This window comes from Alosa pseudoharengus, unplaced genomic scaffold, assembly GCF_046254945.1.
Source record: "Alosa pseudoharengus isolate Yale_2024_CS ecotype anadromous, Long Island Sound unplaced genomic scaffold, YU_APseudo_1.1 YU_APseudo_1.1_scf_7, whole genome shotgun sequence".
Taxonomy (NCBI): Eukaryota; Metazoa; Chordata; class Actinopteri; order Clupeiformes; family Clupeidae; genus Alosa; species Alosa pseudoharengus.
In genome coordinates this window covers 39,948,500-39,969,355 of record NW_027468859.1, presented here as the reverse complement: position 1 = coordinate 39,969,355, position 20,856 = coordinate 39,948,500, and the positions used below count along the sequence as shown (strand labels likewise).

The 20,856-nt window shown below is 39.3% G+C and overlaps 1 protein-coding gene across 1 annotated transcript in view; it reads right to left on the bottom strand.

Annotated features, from left to right (window-relative positions):
* Positions 1 to 1,236: 1,236 nt before the first annotated feature.
* Positions 1,237 to 20,856, bottom strand: part of rngtt (RNA guanylyltransferase and 5'-phosphatase) — an 89,494-nt gene continuing 69,874 nt past the window's right edge. Inside the window, exons 12-16 of the mRNA XM_076271849.1 lie at positions 20,382 to 20,450; positions 9,944 to 10,044; positions 5,543 to 5,609; positions 2,636 to 2,759; positions 1,237 to 2,136 (exon numbers count right to left, since the gene is read on the bottom strand). Of these exons, the coding sequence (XP_076127964.1) occupies positions 1,979 to 2,136; positions 2,636 to 2,759; positions 5,543 to 5,609; positions 9,944 to 10,044; positions 20,382 to 20,450 (519 nt within the window). The 3' untranslated portion in view covers positions 1,237 to 1,978. The remainder of the gene's footprint in view (positions 2,137 to 2,635; positions 2,760 to 5,542; positions 5,610 to 9,943; positions 10,045 to 20,381; positions 20,451 to 20,856) is intronic.

Genomic DNA, 20,856 nt, shown 5'->3' with positions numbered 1-20,856 from the left:
AACTATGGTCTCGCCACTAGGCAGACTCTCAAAATAATGGCGAAATGCTGCACATTTCTCTTTCTACCAGGTTTTTCTTGGTCAGAGGTTTGACCTTGCTTTCTTTTCTAGTTTTCAGACAAGACATATCTTTCCATGCTACAACCATAGCTGACCCCACCCACTCAATTCGGTTTACTCTCCGCTGTCCCTTTCAAACCTTCCAAAATTCCTCAAATCAGCACTGATGCATCTTTATTCCTTGACTTTGGAGGCCCCTGGCCTGGCCATCTAATCTTTGGCTTCTATCCTCAACATGTTTTCTTTGAAGTCTGTTGTTGGGGATTGAGTTGACTTGAATCAGTGGGCTCTCCTTTCACCAAATTTGTAGGCTTTTGGTGACTTCAAAACCTTGATCTGCTTTAGAGAAGAACTTGAGTCACTAGTTCATGGGAAATCAAAGCCTTCATTTTTTCATGTTAGTGAGAGGTCAATCCGCAGCAGCAGGCAAGTGATAGTGGCATCCAAGTAAAGACACGGTTTGCTGCTTGCTTAATATTAGTCTTCTTAAAAAAGAAAAGATCCTCTTACCTGTAGATGTTTGAGTTTGAAATTAAACATACCATATGATTTCTTTGACATCCCTCCAGAACTTGTTGCTCCTACATCCAATTTTTATTTGCTATATTTTGTGTCCAACTTGTGTCCTTCTACCAGGGGTAGGCTAAGTTACAGCAAGGGCCATGATTTAAAATCAAATATTATGGTCTGTAATAAGTAATAAATGAGCAATACGGCCAGTTTTATTAATAAAGGGCTTTCATTATCCTGATTGTGAAATCACCTGAATGTAAATGAAAATGAAGCCCACCCAGACTTTGACTTAAACTTATGATCTATGTTTAACCTAAAGAGCTTGGGGTCGGTCCAGTATAACGCAAATTATATCTAAAATATTGTGGGTATCTATGCAACATCCTTAAGAACTTGTTTTCAAATAAGACAAAGATATAACAGAAGCTTGACTTGGATGTATATTATCTGAGCTGATATGAGTGCGTGCCACGACACCTGTGCAAAGGTGAGGCTCCATACAGAGCAGGCTTCTCTCATGTGATGCCAGAAGCTGCAGGACACTGATGCCAGTGCGTGACCCGTGCCTTGGTCATTAGAAATCCACGGATCCATGAACACACACACACAGACAGAAACTCATAGTATAGGGAAACGGTTTATAGAGAAAGAGCTAAGACCACGTTCATTGTTTTGACCTGATATTTTAATGGTTCAAAGGAAAACAAATAGAGGAACAGCCTTAAGAGACGAAGATTCTAGGGAGTAAACTGATGGCAGTCAACATCTAACTGATACAAAAACCAGGAATGAGTCTGAGAGGGGTTGGTAATTTCAAAAAAATAAGTAAACACTAGGAAATGATACACCTGTCATTCAAAATAAAAAGAGACATGTGAAGTTTGTGTTGCAATCTTCTAGGATGAGAGATAAAGTTGGAGTTTGACACCTGCTCAAAAACCAAACACAGAGGTCTGTAATCTCCAATGTCATGATCAGAAGCAGGACTGAGGCCAGACTTGTTGCTTTAGTCATGATGCTGCCGTTATCTAAACATCAGGATCAGTATCAAAAGCTGCTCAACTCTGGAAAATAGTGACAGATGCCAACAACAAACCAATAAGAGTAAAATGAAACCATAAAATCACACAGATTAAATGTTTGATAACAACCAATGACTGCAGTATGGTGGGGTGCGGACTGTCCTCTGACATGGATCAGAATGCAATGAATGAAAACTCATTTTAGAATCTTCACATAAAAGCTTAAGTCAGCTAGTGGCTGGGAAACAATGGTCAGGTAAGTCAGCATCCATCACTCTGAAGGAAGAATGGATACAAAACTGTTTTGATCAGTCCCTCTCACGGTGGAGTGAACTATGGCAAACCCCACAGTGCAACCATATTCGCTCCACCCAACTGGAGAGCTATGGCGCAGTCATATTGGGTCTCTTGGGTGGTGGTGGGGGCATGAGTTTGGCATCAGGGTCAGAGGGGTGTTTGCGTGTCTGTCCTTGGGCACACCTGTCCACAAGCTCAAGGAGGATTTCCTTTGTGACGGGGTGCTGGATGCTGTTGCAAACAGCTGCAGAACAGGACACAGAAAGCAAAAACACATGTGATGACTGACACTTCCTACAGCCCTCCCACTGCTGGGATGGACAATGTATTTGGAGGCAGTACTGCAAATGTTTAGAACTGAAACATTAAAGGTGCTCTAAGCGATGCTGGGTAACGTCACTTCTGTTGACTTTCAATCAAAACTGAGAGCTAGCTCGCTGCTTCCTCCCCCTCTCTCCCGTGCAATTGAAACTCTCCTAAACGCGCATCTGGTCTGTGATTTGCTGGAACAGTTTGTTATGTTTTCATGGGCTAGGTTTGCCCAGGTTGTTTTTGTTGCCGTTTTTGGAGCCTAGGCTGTCCACAGAGATATTCAGGACACAGACAGCTAGCGGTTGATTAGGTGATGTTTGCAGTAAGTGACATAATTTAGCCTAAAAAACGCATGGCATCGCTTAGAGCACCTTTAACGAGGGAAATAAAGGGAGATTGGTCTGAAACAAGTGTTTTGATCAGATACTCACCCATTGCTGTATCATAGGAGTTCGGGAAACTCTTGTCTATTCTTTCCCTCATGAACACCCAGCTGTTATTGACGAATGTGCATTCAATGATCTTGTTGTCATACCTTTTCAATTCCTTGTTCACCTGCAAAGAGACAGACAACTCTTGAGACAAGGATCTTGTTTAACATTACATCTCAGACCCTATACTTTCACCACAGCACTTCTTTGTGAAGACATGACTTCAAAATGAGTGACAACCTGGGCAGCAACTGTAAAATCTCATAGCATAGACACACACAAAGAGGACAGAAAACACTGAACTGAGAGAACTATGAATGTCTATGTGACAGAAAATCTCCAAGATTCAAGACACTGTGATGCCAAGTCACATCCATCAAACTGAGAGAAACACCGGTCAATCCAATAACTTTGACATCATCATAGTCTATGCACATACAAGCAAACGATTATAAACTAAACATATAAAGCAAAGCAATGACAGAACAGGCTTAGAGTGTGGGAAATGGGAAATGGTTTGCTTAAGTCCCATCTGTACTGTGTTTGTGAATGTATGCATGCGTGAGTGTGTGTATGTGTGTGTGTGTGTGTGTAAGAAAAAAATAGAGGTTGGCTGTCATGCTGCTTTCACACTGGGTGCTTAATCCATCCAAATCTTCCTCATTCTGCCCTTCTGCTGGCTCTGGCCCACACACAGTCTGTACCGGGACCCACACTGGCTCACAAACATTTCTTATAATTATTGAATCATCCACAAAACCCCAAATGCCATATCAACCCCCTGTGCAACATTATAACCTGAACAAACTAAGAGAGATTCATTACAAATATTTACTTGCCATGCACACATGTTTGACATTTCCAGAGTACACTCATCACAGAGGTTCAAGTCTGTTGGTTAGACACTCAATCGTCTAATAGTACAAAAATCAGTCATTTTTTTAAAATCTTTTTATAAATTGGCTAATAAAAGTATGGTTGAAGAAAAACCTCCTCTTATTCACTTTACATGAACCTGGCTGTTATGTATCCATTATTGTTAATACTGTATAACTAATGTTAATTAGTCACAGCAGGTCCATATGGAGAATATATTCTATATAAAGAATATAAAGCTTTCTCACATCCAGGTGGGTATCGCCCCTCACAGTTTTCATGTAATAATTCGAACAACAGCTGCACCAACAATTACTACAGTTTTTTATGGATAATTTCACTCTCTAACTCATCACCAGTAGTACCACCCTGTGAATGATGTCAATGCAATCTAACTGCTTCAGTGACCAATATCTTATACTGAAAATATTCAAACTTGACACGTCGGAACAAAATTATATTTGAAATGTATGACTACAACCACATGCTTTGGGATAGTTTGGATTCCAAATTTTGTGAAATTTCAAGATTGTACAGAGACAACATTTTGATGAGTATGACAGGGGTTCCCCATTAGTTTGCCCCAAAGGCCAAATAATGTCAAGCATGCCAAGCCAGGGGCCAAAGCATCCAAGGTTACTCACATATCAGCACACACATTGAAAAACTGAAAAATAATCATCTTAACCCGCACACATATTTCTACATTTGAGGTGGGGCAGCCGGGGGATCCCTTTCTCCGTGGAGCGGGGAGTGTGCACATATTAGTAGTCCTAGCACATTTCGCCGCAACTGCCATTAGTTAAATGTTGGATATACAAACCGATGCTGTCAATTCACGGGGCATCATGGAAATATGTCAAATATGTGATTTTCGTGCAAACAGGCAATAATGATGTGTTGGTAACATTTGCAAAATAGCAATTTTTGAAAACTTCCATATGAAGAACAGGACATTTGATATATGGCCACAAGATTGAGTGCAACATAAAACAATGATCGTTTTCATTTTAGAATCCTTATTAACGGCAACATGTTACATTAATGAGTCCTCAATGTATTTGTGGCCTAGGCTACTTCCTGGCCATTTTTGGCTTTTTTCTCGGTCAAGAAGGCACTGACTTTAATGATGACTCCACATTTCTAATACATAAATGACCCAATTTAAATACACATTCATCTTCCCAGCGGTGAAATGCTCTTTTAACTACTCCTCTTACAGTATAATGAGATATGAAAGCTGCAAAAAATATCTTGATATTGATACTGAAAGGAGACTACAGAGCAAAAAGCTAAATGATCAGGAAATGGAATGGCATAATATGACAAATATGTAACTTAACATTCTGTTTTAATAATTAACAAAAACATTTCTGAAAATATGTTGGCCATGTCAATCTAAGTTAGTGGTAGACGTGAAAGCAGGCCATAACATAACATGATAGAAATATTGTAGCATAGTGTTTTCAAAGACAATGGTAGGGAAGTGAAGATGAGACAAGCTGCAGCATGATATATTTAACATACTTCTGCACTGTGGCTGGATAAGCCCAATCACACTAGCATGGGCCCTGGGTATACCCATACGAACCTTCAGGCAAATTTGGGATTTGCTCTGCAGTTCCCTCTGGCCAAGAGGCCATTGAAGCCCATTTCCAATGTTCCTATACGGGCACGCAAATACAATCGCTAATCCAGCATGCATGTGTATTTCTTTTGGAATTGAGTAAACAACTGTGTTTAAAACCTTTGTTTACAAGATTGCTACACTTCTGAAATGATTTGGTAAGAATTTAATGTACCAATTTAAGTTTAATTTCACTGCTAGTTACGCCCCTGCTGGAAGTCGTATGTCAGTGATCCTTTTCCAGACCCACTCTCTCAATTGAGAAGTGTCTAGTGTCAACAAGGCTGCAATCACAGTCAAGAGCTTCTAATTGCTTTTCTTCGGCATTCTTTAAATTTGTGTGTGTGTTTGTGTGTGTGTGTGTGTGTGTGTGTGTGTGCTGGTGTAGCTGTGCAATTTCTTACCCTCATCCGTGCAAAGGGCCTGTCATAGCTGCCGACATACAGTAAACCCACAGTCTCTGGTAATAGCCTGCAAATGAAAAAAAATCATTCAGTTTTGAACATAACTGCCATTTTGGCACTTACAGATTCATACGCCTCTCTCCATCTTCTACTTCCCCATTTCAGAAACATTAATCTTCCACAATAAAACGTATTTGCTCAAATCCAGAGAACAAAAAACTTAATTTGGTTGAGATAAGAGTCAATTTCTCTTCCTTATCTTTATATACACCCCAGTCCACATTGGGCCATATCACTGGTCATATCTGTTAACTGTGGCCTATAATTCAGCTCCTTAGCACCAGCCTCATGTTGTCTCCCAGTAAGGGAGCCTGAAAATCAGCAGTTCTACTTGCCCTCACAGTCACTGAATGGGGGCGGATGGGATGGGCCAGGGGTCTTTTGCAGCTGGCCATTAATTATACCCCCCTACACTTCCAGAGAGATGCTGAGAGAGAGCTCTAACCCTCATTGTTTTAAAGACCATCCACAGGCTTCCAGTGAATCTTTAGAAGGGGGTAAGGAAATGAATGGTTAGCAAAGTTCACCTAACATTCACATTAACCACATGTGGTGAGTCAAGAACAGGAGGCTTCATAACAGTGATGAAGGGCTTTTTTGGGATTTAATAATGATCCCTTCCTTCCAAATGACCATAAGAAATAGGGCAACCAAAATTAGTTCTAGGATGTGAGGACATGCAAGATGTTGCAATTTTGTACAGGACATGGACATTTGTACATTGAATGGCTCCACAGTAGAGAAACTTAACTTTTCAAACCTTAAAGCATAACTCTCGCCAAAATGGTCTTTTTGTGTACCCGAGTCAAACTTTCATTAAAAGCATAATTAGGACGGAAGTGCCACTTTTATGATTGACCGTATTGACGTTTTCGGGTCAAATGGCCTTTTGAATGGGAGTGCTAGAGGCATTACTATTTTGATACTTTCATACTATGATTGCATCAAAATCGCTATTTTTCAAAACACTAAAAAGGCTCGACACAATATGAAACTTTGCTCTAAGTATCACAATGTATACACAGAAACTAAAAAGAAAGGTTTTGGCAAGATGGCGGCAAGCGGAAAAAACAACAGCTAAAGTGAGTTGTTCAAAACCTTTCTTTTTAGTAAACTCTGTGTACACAAACAATGTTCTCAATGGCCGAGTTCATGAGTAGAGACCCTGGTGATACTTCGAGCAAAGTTTCATGTTGTGTCGAGCCTTCTTAGTGTTTTAAAATAGTGTTTTTGATGCGATCATAATATGATTATAGCAGTGGTGTAGTCTAGTTAGCTGTAATGGGTATACAGAGAAGTAGTATAGTTAGCTGTAGTGGGTATACTGTGATCAACCCCAAATGTTAATATGTATCCTTGCCTATTTTAAGTGGGTATACTGAGATGGTGATGCTTTTTAAGTGGGTATACTGCGTAGTCCTGCGTATCACGTAGACTACACCACTGGATCAAAAAGACCCTAGGATGCATTTTGGCCAGAGTTACGCTTTAAGAGGCAAGCACCTAGCATATAGGCAATAGATAAACCCCTTAATATTCTCTAAAGAAAACTCAACGGTCTTAGGCAGCAATCTATCCTATTAATGTACCGGTATGTTATTTAAACCATCTCAAGGTAATGCCTCAGAGATTCATACATGGCCTTGCATTTTCCCCCATTATCTTCTGCTGAAACTCATTGCAATTCTGTTTTTTTAAATTTGATATCGCAAGTGATGTCACTTGCTATAATTATGGCTTGATAAAATGGCATGCAATTAGACCAGAACAAAGATCTTTGTAGGAAAGCACGACTAAGCTACAAAGGATCTGTTATAACACTATTTTCTTTATATGTTTTCTTTTGTGTGCGCTATCAACATTTGAAGGTGACACTGAATAAACACTGCAGAAGAAACACTGACTTGACACGTGTCACTGATTCAACATCCAATTCTGAATTAAAAGTGTGCACCAATCAAACAAGCAGCTAGAAATCATGCTAATGTATGAACGCTTCCATTTTAACCATTAGGCTGAATGCTCTTGCTCAATGGAATGCTGAACAGTGTTCTGTATACTCCCTGGAAAGATGGCAAAATGACAAATGGCCATAGACATATGCAATAAAACATGAAGATGGACTAAGTGTGGCATATGTGAAATGGCAGACATAAAACAATACATCCATGGCACAAACATAGAGTAGCTCAGGGCTATAGCTAATGTGCTTCATGTACATCGTTCTCCTGTGTATTTGACCGTGCTTCTGTGTGTGTGTGTGTGTGTGTGTGTGTGTGCAAGGGAGGGAGGACACCCAGGTATGATGGTGCCAGATGGGTATGTAGCAGTGCATTGTGTGTGTGTGTGTGTGTGTCAGAGAAAGTGCTGCAGGCGACATAAGGCTCTGGGTCTGAGTCCTGCTTAGGAGCTGATAACGCTGCAGTGGGTCTGCTGCCTAGGGGCAGCTGTTTTCAGTTTACAAACCAAAAGCCATCAGCACCTGGCAGAAAGCTACAGAAATGACTGGAGGGAGAGGAATAAGAATTCTTTACAGACATTTCTGATAGCAAATTATTTCTGTGAGGGGACCCAGAAGGACATGTCGCCTTCCAAGGACATGAATTAAAAAGAGCATGATGCCTGGCATTGGAAAGTTAGCAGAACTATGCTGGCTTCATGCTAATGAATCATATCTTATTCAATTATGAAGTCTATGGGAAGAATGAATACAAGATGGGATCATTCTGTATCACAAAAATACAACGACTGAGCTTCGCAGCATGTGTCTAGCTACATTTAAACGGTTCACTATTGGAAGATCATACTTTAAGTCTCAAAGCAACATGTCGCACTTGTCTTCACTCTGAAGTTTCTTCAGAGCTTACTGAATATAATGGATAAGGTTATGGGCATCCAGATCTAAAGATGTGGAGCAGGGGTCCTTGTCAGTGTGTGGGCAGCACAGCAAGCACTTCTTTAACTTTTCCTGTCTGTGAGAGACAGTCTCATCCTGCTATCAAAACCTCCCGCACTGCTTTATGTTCAGTGAAAAAGGATTTTGAATCATAGTGTAAAAAGGGTAAGAGAGAAATACTAGAAAAAAAACCTTGAAAAGGAACTATTTTAACTAATCTGAGTGGTGGAGAAGCAGAGCTAGTTGGCAAGCTTTGCTGAGTTGCTATGGTTGTGATGGGCCATATTATATTATATCAAGTCAGTCTCTGATGTAGGGCATACAAGTGAGATAGCAAACGTTTGCTATTGTTTACAATGCCTCAAATCAACGAATGCAGCACATAAATACCTCAGACCAAGCAGGCTTAGAAGGCAAGCAGGATATACTAAAATGAACATAACACAAAGTTTGGAGGTCACTGACTGCCGGGGGAAAATGAATGGCCACTTTCAATATCTCCCATATCACTCTACTAGTAGTTAATTTCTACCCCAAAATACTGAAGTTTTACTTGCACAAATAACTTTTTTCTCGGCAGCAGCCTAAAAATGGCACGAAAATCATTATAAAAATATATTTTGAAGAAATATCTTATTGTTTTGACATATAATATGATCAACATAATCTTTATATAATCCACTACATGCTGGGGTCTTGTTCATATGGATTTATTTCCGGTGTCTATACATGATCCTTTTCTTATTAGCCGGGTAGCATCTTGACAAGATTTGCCCAATTAACTGAAGTCCTGGTGTTGGTTTAAATGTGTAGGGATATTTCATAGTCCTGAAAGATGACAGAATATGGTCTGTTATATATGGAGCAGCATGTAGAAGAACTACAGGATCATGCAAAAAAAAAAAAAAAAACTGGTATCACTCTTAGGTCTTGACAAAGCCAGAAACCAACAAGTAAAATATCCGACAAAAAAATGAAGACATACAATCTAAACTAGTCATACACACAAACATACAAGTGTACCAAGATTTCATGAGCAGGAAAGGACCACAGTGACTTTGAGAAACACCAATTCACATCATAACTTGTGTGAATAGGGTAAGGGGTAATTGATTTTTGCTCTTTTTGTCCTATATAATGTAGCTTTTTCCCTGCTTATTTTTGATAACATCTCTATGTTATTCATGATGTTAATAGCTGAATTGATGCAAATATCACTTATAACCTGTTACTCTGTACTGAGCTCACATAAGGGATTTCTAAAGTATGAGGAACCCTAAGGATGGCACTGACTAAAAATACATTTGTATTTAAAAAAGAAACATGCTTCAAAGTGAGCACATTCACGCTCTGTGTGTGGTCTGATGTTCAACTCCTCCAGCATGACAAGTAGGCTGTGTGTGTGTCATAAAGTGTTGGAAGCTTCCCCTGTGATTGTGACTCACCCCTCACCACCAACTTTGGTGATTTTTAGACGAAAGTCAACTGAGTTATGACTTGGGGGCTTCCACTTCAGAATGTCATCACATCTACCGGGCTTGTATCTCTGAGGACAACAGAAAAGACAGAAGAGGCAAGACGTCAGATCTGAAATTACACTTGAAGGTAGTTTTTAACACATAAATATCCCTGAGAAATTGGATTACAGTTTAACATCTGAATAAGAGACAAATTTAGTCTCGCCCCTCTGTGAATCTGAAACTGTGGTTAGAAATGCAATATCCCATTTCTTCCAGTATGACAAAAAGAAAAAGAATTGTCTGCTGAAGGGCAACAGATCTAGCTGCGATGGGTGTGACATTTACAACTCAGACAGACTTAAACACATTGGCTTTTGGTAGATCCACAAATTCTTCTGTGTAAATAAAAAAAATAGAAGTCATGTTATATCCCCTGTAACTTAGCAACAGCACAAGGACTGACTGCTCTTAAAGGAATAGAACACATTTTCTGCACCCTGAACACTCCTCAAGTCCTTTAGGTGTGCACTGGAGGCAAAGATAGCCATTTCCTTACAAGAGCATGTCTATATTGATGGGAAAGTTACCACCGTATGTATGGGTGAAGAATCTCAAGTTCTGATTTGAAGTGTCGTGTATAGGTTAATGGGTTCCAGAACAATGTTACTGTAGCTTCACCCAAATTGGCCCAAAAGCATTCAGTATCATAATACCTAGGCCCTCCTTACGTGAATGATATTTATTTCGACTCTAGGCTCCATTTTTGATCAAATCAATGATAAATCAATATGCTGTTTTGACCACAGCATTAAGTCTCTCCCTCCTGATATCTACAGGTTGTTCCTGTCCATCTAATGCATGCAAGCCTAAAATATCCAACCTCACACCTTTGTCCATCTGCACAGTCAAGGCAAAAGCAGAATTACAACTCGTCACACAAGACTTAAGACTGAAAAATAAAAAAAAACTAAATATATACACTGCTCAAACAAAAATTAAAGGAACACTTTGAAAACAGAAATCAGATCTCAATGGGGAAAAAACTCATGCTGGATATCTATACTGATATGCACTGGGTAATGTGTACTGGGTAAAGGACGCCACATTATTTTTTGGTAATGAAAATGATCAACCTACAGAGGGCTGAATTCAAAGACCCCCACGAAAATCAATGAAAAAAGTGAAAAAATGATGCGACAAGCCATTCCATTTTGCCTAAATTTCATTGCAGCAACTCAAAATGGTACTTAGTATTTCGTATGGACCCCACATGCTTGACAATGAGACGGCGGATGGTGTCCTGGGGGTCTGCTCCCAGATGTGGACACGGCCATCATTGAGCTCCTTGACAGTCTGTGGTGCAACCTGCCGGTGTTGGATGGACCAAAACACAATGTCCAAGAGGTGTTCTACTGGATTTAAGTCAGGGGAGTGTGGGGGACAGTGAATGGTATCAATTCCTTCATCCTCCAGGAACTGCCTGAACACTCTCGCCACATGTGGCCGGCCATTGTTGTGCACCAGGGGGAACCCAGCGGCCTCTGCACCAGTACAGGGTCAGACAATGTGTCTGAAGATTCATCCCGATACCTAAGAGCAGTGAAGGTGCCGTTGTCTTGCCCATAGTGGTCTGTGCATCCCTCCAAGGGTATGCCTCCCCAGACCATCACTGACCCACCACCAAATCGGTCATGCTGAATGATGTTGCAGGGAGCAGGGAGGGTGAACCTGCTCTCATCTGTGAAAAGCACAGGGTGCCAATGGCGGACCTGCCAATTTTTTTTGTATTCTATGGCAAATGGCAATTGAGGTCCACAGTGCTGGGCAGTGAGCACATGTCCCTCTAGAGGCCATCGGGCCCTCAGGCCACCCACATGAAGTCTGTTTCTGACAGTGTGGTCAGAGATATTCACACAAGCGGCCTGCTGGAGGTCATTTTGTAGGGCTTTGGCAGGGCTCCTACTGTTCCTCTTTGCACAAAGGAGCAGATAATGGTCCTGCTGCTGGGTACAGGATCTTCTACCACACTGCCCAGCTCTCTTAGAGCAACTGCCTGTCTCCAGGAATCTCCTTTTGAGACTGCGCTGGGAGACACAGAAGTCTTGGCAATGGAACGTATTGGTGTGCCATTCTGGAGGAGTTGGACTACCTGTGCAACCTTTGTAGGCTCCAGGTACTGGCTTATGCTACCAGTAGTGACACTGACCCTACCCAAATGCGAAACTTGTGAAAAATCACTCAAGAAGGATAAAGATGGAAAAATTATCAGTTGCCACCACCTGTAAAACCATTCCTGTTTTGGGGGTCGTCTCATCGTTGCCCCTCTAGTGCACCTGTTGTTAACTTTGATGACACCAAAGCAGGTGAAACTGATTCACAACCACCTCTGTTACGTAACTGGCCAGACCAATAGCTTACAAGTTTGATAGACTTGATGCTATACTCCTATGAAAAAGTGTTCCCTTATTTATTTTGAGCAGTGTATATATATATATATATATATATATATATATATATATATATATATATATATATATATATATTCAATCCGACAGAAGTACTTCTGGATTTTCATGACTTGAATGATAACGGACATGACAATGGAAAACAGCTCAAAATGAGGTGATTTAACACTCCAGTAACCCCTTGTAAATGTGTTTGATGAAAGTGCAATTGAGCGAGACCTAGAAAGGGAATGGATATAGCTCATGAATCCTGAAAGAAGATGAAGGACATCCATTGTGTGACAGACACGACATAGAACTGTTGGGTTTCATATTCTTTTATGAGCTGTCCACATTTTGTCAGACTAAAATGTCAGAAATGGCAAGGCTGTGGTCTTTTTGGGTTGGCACATTTGACTGGAACATTTTTTTTTGTCGGAGTGACCATGCCCATATCAGTGGAAGTGGACAGAAAGAGTACAAGCTATCCTCACTGCCTGTGCATACTCTGAGTGTAGGCGATGGCCTTCACACTCTTTTAAGCCACTTCTATTACACACAAACAAAAATCAGCCAGGGAGCATTTATACATACAAAACACAGAAAGCACAAGGTCTCTGTGTTCAGTACATCTTTTCATCAGCAGGAGGTACTGTAGGTGTGTAAAATGCTCTCTTGTTAGCTATGAAAAGCTGTCTCATATTAGGAGGGAGGCTGTTTCGTTTGAATAGTAGTTACAAGAAGAGGGTACAAATGATGCAATTTGTACCCATAAAGCATAAGGTGACAGGACAGAAGAGCACATTTTTAGAATGTGCTTATTACAGTGCATGAAACTGCACTGTTCGGTCATCCAAAGTCGTCGTCTTCTTTTTATTATTCTTCTAAACAAAATTCCTGCGTCTAATTCAGCTTCAACCGTTTAATGTAGAAACTTTGTTCAAACTTTGTAACGTAGGACTTAAAAAGGACACTTAAGCAATGTATTTGCCAGCTGCTCAACTAGGCCCCCTCAAAGAGCCAGTTCCGTCCTTGCTGAGATTCCTTTCATCATCTCATCAAACAACCAGTATGGCTTGGTGCAAGAGACAGGAATGTGTGGAACACCAAACTTTTTTAGTATATGTATAGCCATATATGTATAATAGCCTTCATAGCTATACAAGAACATAACCAATTGGCAGATAAAAACATCACAGAGCCACACTGAGCCACACAGAGCCATACTTTTTTCCAGAAATTTCTTTGGCAATCTTCATTAAATACCCAGGTAAATTTCCATTTTTATAAAGTGTTTCTTTTTAGATTAGGAAAAGGTTTCAATAGCTGGTCTGTAACCAGGATTTCCCGATTTCATATCTGTTTATCATGAGAGTAATTAGAAGATCTGGAAGTAATGACATTTTTGTTGTTTCCGCGTAGTAGCCTAATGATAAATCCTCAGATAAAAGTGTGTCACACTGGATCGGAACATGGTGAATATCATAGCTGCAGTTACATTTTGTGAGCTATACTAAAAACAATGTTGAGTATTTCAGTAAGAAAATTGGGTGGGTGAAGTTCTTCAAATAATACACAAAGATCACCATCTGGACACATTGCTCATTCGTCATCCAACCATCTGTACTGTTGACATTCATTAGTTATCTGATTATCTGACCAATGCTGAAATTTCCATTATCTGTCTCCACATGACAAAATATCCAACACATCTATTTCAGAGTTCATGAAATTCAAAAAAGACATGTTTGGCAAAATCTCTAGCCAGGGTCATGGAGTGCTTTGCAGGGATCATGCAGGAGGACTCAAAAAGGATCCATGCGTACACCCCTGTGCTATTCCTAACCTAAGAAGATAGGAGACGTGAGGCGAGGTAGGGGGTTGAAACAAGAGAGCAAACAAGTTGCTGCAGCATGAACAGGTAAGCTGGGAATAAATGACTTGATAGAAATGACACTGTAGTCGTGGCAAATTTCGTCAAGCTCCTCACAAACCTCCGTTTAAAAATGCCATTTAGCTCATTCAAAGATCATCAAAAAGAAATCATCATCAATACAAACACAATCAAGCAATAACAACCACACACACTCAAGTAACAACCACCAATAAAACATGATGAATTGCAGACAAGTTGAAAGGAACTGGTGTAAACACGCATGTCTCGATGTTTATGAGTCAAGACTAAGAAACAGCATTGGTTGCTATCAGATCGATCTATTGATGAATGGATTGTTACACTGCTATTCCATTGCACACAATAATATTAACACCAATAGTGATACAAAATAGATAATCTACACAATATATAAAACAAACATAAGACAACACAATATATAAACAATTTTTTTTTTTTAATGAATACAGCAAAAAGTTAATTTAGGCCTGGATACTGGAAACTCGTAGAACATTGTAGAATGAACTAACCTGGATGACTGATGTAAGACATTTTCCTTGCAATGTTACTTGGTTTTGATGTGGGCAATTGGGTAAACAAAGGACAGTCCCTGATCCCTGCTACCATTCACAATCACTATATGAACCGATGAAGGAAATGTTCTTGACTATTAAGGGACAGATGGTATGTGTGAGGAGCGCTCTAGCTAACAGCACATACATGTTGTCTTCTATGGACATTAACTATATCTTCAAAGAAAGAAAGAGAGAAAGAAACACTCCACAAGCCAATTTCTCTTCATTGTAACAAGGCATAGGACTCTACACAGGGGAACACCAGCTGGCTCTGGGCTTTCAGTCTTTGCTGCTGGATGTGTGCAATTCTTCTGACAGGCTAAGGGGAGCCTGACAGTGATATTTATTTGTAGGTGATATCTGACAGGATCTAGACAGGTATATTATTATGGCCCAGAGGGACGAGTGTGCTCCTAATTGTCCAACATATGTCAGCAGTTCTGTCTAACACTGCCAGGTAATGATGTATGGATTGTGCAACACTCCCATTTACCAACAAAATTCTACCGTGCTCAGCATACCCAGGCATAATTCGCTTTCAGAGATGGCATAAGTACACACTATCCATAATCAAGTAGAAGTACAGATACTTGTGTAAAAAAGTATAAGTACTGATTCAAGTTTTTCATTCAATTAAAAAGAGCAGATTATATGTTCTATGGTTATATTAAAGTAAAAAGTATCTTAGCCTTTTTGAGGGATTATTTTACCATCTTTCTGTAAAAAGAACAGACTGTAGCCTAAACAGATAAGTTTATTCAATTTTAACAACAGTAATCCCTTAACACCTTTTCCCTGTTCCTAAAAATACCAAATGAGCTTCTTGCCTTGTACCAAGCCAAGGATAAAGTTGCTGAGAAACAAACATTTTGTTTCAGGTAAGATTGCTGGCAGAATGAGACTAGTCAACAAAAAACGACACAACATTTTGTAATCTGTAGGCCTACATGTCCAGATAAAGGACTAGATTTGAGAAAGAAGTTTTCTGTTATCATGTAACCATTGTTTTGGCACTCCACTTTCTTTGGTGCCCCAGAATATGTTGCAAAGGCTACCCCCTTTTTGTGCCACTATTATTGTCCCATCCATTTAGTTTAAAATTGATCCTGATGTTGGGAAGGCACGCAATGACATGATATAAAAATAATTGATAACTCCCTTCAAATGCATTAACACAAAAGTAACAAGCCTTTTTTTGAAAATGTATGAAGTAAAAAGTACATAGGCAAACGTTTGCCAAGGCTTGCGCTTCGTTTCCATGGAAGTTTGCTAGCACTCACAAACAGTTTGAGGTAGTTCTCCATGAATAGGCTGAAATTTGGATGGAGGGTTAATGTTGAGATAGAATGTTTACACAAAATTGTTCAATTTATCTTTTTAGATAATACATATTCGCTGTGAATGTTAAACTTGTTTAACATTAGTACTCAAGTACAATTACCTGAAAATGATACTTAAGTACAGGCTCTCAAAAAGCTATGTCAAAAAGTCCAATAAACTCAATCTGTCTGATTATTCAGATCATTATTCAGAACTGACAAGCAATGCCAGAGTATCAGAGACATTAAATGAAGCTCCCAATATGTGCTCTGTATTTAAAATACAGTAAATGACTGCATCACATCAAGACAAAAATGAGCTATTAGACAATAAGCAGAAATCAATGGCACTTGGAAACAGGCTAGAAAACAGCATCATTGCTGCTGCATCTGAAGATTAAGCCACAGGAAATGAGTATGTGATATTAATAGCCTAAGTGACACATGAATTAGCACCCTGGAAAGGGACACTAATAGGTCTAATCTGTCAATGGAGTATGCCATCCTCTATCTTTATCTCTTTGTACCAACTGTAAGGTTGGTTGGTTTCACCATTCAGCCAACTACAATATAGTTGAAGAGCACAGCAGTAACTATAATGTGATTATTTGTACTAAACAATTCTCAGTGCACATGACTGTATACTTTAATGTCCCTAAAACACAACACATAGTTAAGACAAACCATACTGTTCAGACCAAATGTTTCACTACAGGCTTTTTGAAAACATCCAATAAAGATAATCTGTTATGGTCATAACCGATAATTTCTTGCGTCATAAATCAAACGCATCTGAGATAAAATTATTCATTAATTCTACATCACTATAATTGAACTCCACCTTCCTCCAGATATGATGGTGTAATATTAGGTAACACTTTAATTCATAATTTATGTATTACCTCATTCCTTAACCCATTCGCGCCGGATGCTGCACAACGCAACATTCTATCTCCCGCCGGTTGCTGCACAACATTAAATGTCCCGCTGGTTGCTGCGTAGCGCAGCATGCTTTTTATTTCATGTTTCTAGGTGCTACAGAGGCTTAGATAATAAGATTTTGGTCGACGTTGACAATTCTTAGTATTTTTTTCAGAAAACCCTCAGGAAATAAGGTTATTTAGTTTAGAATGCCATAGGATTCTATAGGCGTTTTTAGCAGGCATTTTAGGATTAAATGGGTTAATATCTCATGAATCATCAGGAATTGACATGAGTTCATAGTCTGTCATTCGTGACCTCGTTGATGAACAACACATAATTTAAAACATTAGGTACAGCGGGCACATCATTATGAATTATGATTTATTAAGCATGATCATGATTATTTCTTTTTCTGCCAAAAATGTGGTCATCACTGCTCAAATTCTGATTCGAACACAACTTGTGCAGTTATCTAAACAAATGTCATTATTCACAACGTTAGTTGAGGGGCCACAGACATGATGAACTCATGAGCAATTAACCTTAAATTTGTGTAATCATGATGATCATGCTTAATAAATCATAAATCATAATGATGTACCCACTGTACCTAATGCTTTGGTTGATGTGTTGTTCATGCATGAGGTCATGAATGAGAGACTATGAACTCATCTCAATTCCTGATGATTCATAAGATATAAGGGAATGAGGTAATGCGTAAATTGTGAATCAATTAATGCATAAATTCATGATAATTCATGCACGCTAACCGTAAAGTGTTACCCAATATTATGATGACCACAAACCGAAGCCAACCGGAATTGGCCGATTTTCACATGATCGGTCATGACCGGCGATCGGCTGGTCAGTCTGAGACATGCTGATTTTATGCCAGTCAAAGCACTCGCACGCCGCACTTGAAACAACATCACCCAGCTGAGTTTGCAAAGTTTGAAGTAGCTAGCCAAGGCCAGCAATCAAGGTTGGATGTAAATAGAAAGCACTACCGAGTTTTTCTATGCGCAGAAAGCGAACGCTGTGCTTTGCCATATTGCGTGGAATTTAGGCATACTAAGATGTCACTTACACACAACGCTCATCAACACCCGTCCCTGCCCCCTTTACAACACAAATTGCGTGCCCACAGCGCAGTTGAAAGGAGTTAACCCATTGCGACATTAAAAAGAATCAAAATTTAGTGATGCACGTAGACTAGGACTATGACTTAATACCCTAGTCTAGCAGATTGAGAAGTGGATGTCGTGAAAGTGAGCACATGATATTAGAAAGGCAAACAAAAGTTAAAGTTGCTTTTGACATTGTAGCCTACAATGAAGAAAACTTATGCTCTGAATACTGAATCAGCTGTCTCTGAAAGTTTCTATAATTGACGCATTTAACCGGAATTTGGATTACACCTGCTTTTAACAGTTTTTTCACCGCAAAACAGACAGGCGCTGTTTTCATACATATACGGAGTACCTAATCAATCACTATTAGCACTTCTCTTCCCCTGTGTTTGCGTAATACTCCCACTTGTCCCTCACCCTCCCATAAATGCTTATGCATCAATGCATATGAACATATGTTCCATGGCAGCATGTTCAAATGCATCATGAAAATTGTTTTTGTATTTTTAGTTGGATGTGAGAAGAAAAATTTTTTGTTCCATAACACAGGGTATTTAGTAGTGTGTGAATGTCCCACACTGGGAAGCATTATAGTTTGATACCTACTGCAGTTGAAGTTAGACTTGGAGAAGAATCTGTCTGTTAAATTTTTTTAACAGCCATTCCATTATTGAAAAGTTGATTACATTTCTATATTAAATGTTCTATTAAAGATAGAAAATAAATCTTTGTATGTGCTGTAAAGTGGTTAGAAGAAATGAAATCGGAATCGGCTAAAATCGGTATTGGCAGGGTTCCAGGGCAGGTCTATCATAACTGGAAAAATGAACCTTGATGGTGGACCTAACTATGCCATTTGTTTGGCTTCATTTTCCATAGATCTTTTTAAAGTTATTCAGAAATAGACCCTGTATGATCTAAAAGTCCTGTAATTGTAACCAAAAAGCATGTCTGGGGTGATTTACGAGATGTCCGTCTGCACACTATCTAAAGACAAAGTGTGTACTTCTGGTTCTGGTTACAGGCACTAGACTTGTTTTAGCTGTGTTATAATGAACAATATCATGGGTGGGGGCATGTGATCCAGCTGGTAATTACCTGTAAAATAAGACATTTAGCACCCATAGGAAAGGAATGATCCTGTTTCATAATCTCATTTTGTGAGCAGAGTTGAATAGGGGTATAAATAGTTCCAAATGGAGCTTTTCAAAATACATCCCTAACATCAAAAATATGTAACATATTTGCAAAAACAGAAAAATTAGTATAGCTTTGAAGGTAAGCAATGTAAAATGCAATTTGTCATATACTGAATTAACTTTTAATATTGATATTAATATGCAAGAGACAAGAGACAAAGTTAATTCTGTCTCATTTTTCTTCTATACTTCAGCTTTAAGGCTTCTGTTACACACACACACACACACACACACACACACCAGTGAGTTAGGTTACTGTCACTGCACCAGCTATGTACACACATGCTTAAGTGCATGCATATCCAGACCTGGGGTTGGTGGGTTTTGATAATATTTTATCGATGAGGAATCCTTAATGAATCCTCCTTATCAGTTTGAATTCTTGACCAATCTTTTATTGGTTGATTAAACCAACACCCTTACAGATACACTGGCCTGTAAAGCAGTGAATCTGCAATCATAAATCCATTTTCCTTTAATGTGCTGGACATTTTTCAAGGATGGTTCCGTCTCACACTCTCTCCACAAAAGACCGTAATAACAGCATTTCATGAGATGGGAGCAATAAAGAATAACTGGAAAATAAATATTTAAATGAATACAAGAATCAACTGTGGGAACCCATCAGACAACATTTCTCAGATGGAAAAAAAAATACATTTTCAAACTCTGCACAAAGCCATCAAGTCCCAGTCAGAGGGGTCACGATCAAGACAAGATTGTCCAATCAGTGGGCATGGTGGAGCAGCAATAACTTCACCGACTCACAATTGGTTGACCAGAGTTTGATTTTTTGATTTTTTGAAGTCCATTTTGCTTCAGATAAAATTGTGTACTGAATATCAGTCAACTTCTACGTTAGTTATGGAGAATGGACAAAAGAAAGCAATGTACTTGAGCAATAGTAACTATGACATGACGCAGCAGCTCAGACTCACCCCCATAGGCTGGAAGATAAGACCATCCGTTTCATGGCTAACCTGGGCAGTGAAGCTCCCCTCCAGAAGCTGAAAGAGAATGAGAACATACATATGACAAAATACACATGTAACTTGAAGAGGAATACCATAGTTTTGATGCTCTCCATTTATGTGCATTGCTTATGAAGGTGAGGTCATTGAAGCTGACCAATAACTGGGCTACTCGTACAATACCAGGAAATTAACAAATGAAGAGACCTCCGTTGAACATTCTGCTATTACTAACTAAACTTTATGTCAGTAGCCAGTGAACAAAAAAGACTGACGACTGTCCATTTCTATATAACAATCCTTTTGTTTTCTACAAGAAGAATTTTAAAAGGGAGTACTTTAGGTAGCGGTAAGTATCTTACCCAGCCTCACTCTTAAGAGGTATGAGGACATAAGCAATATTGAGCTGGAACCAGGGTTCGAATTGGATTGTAATCAGTTA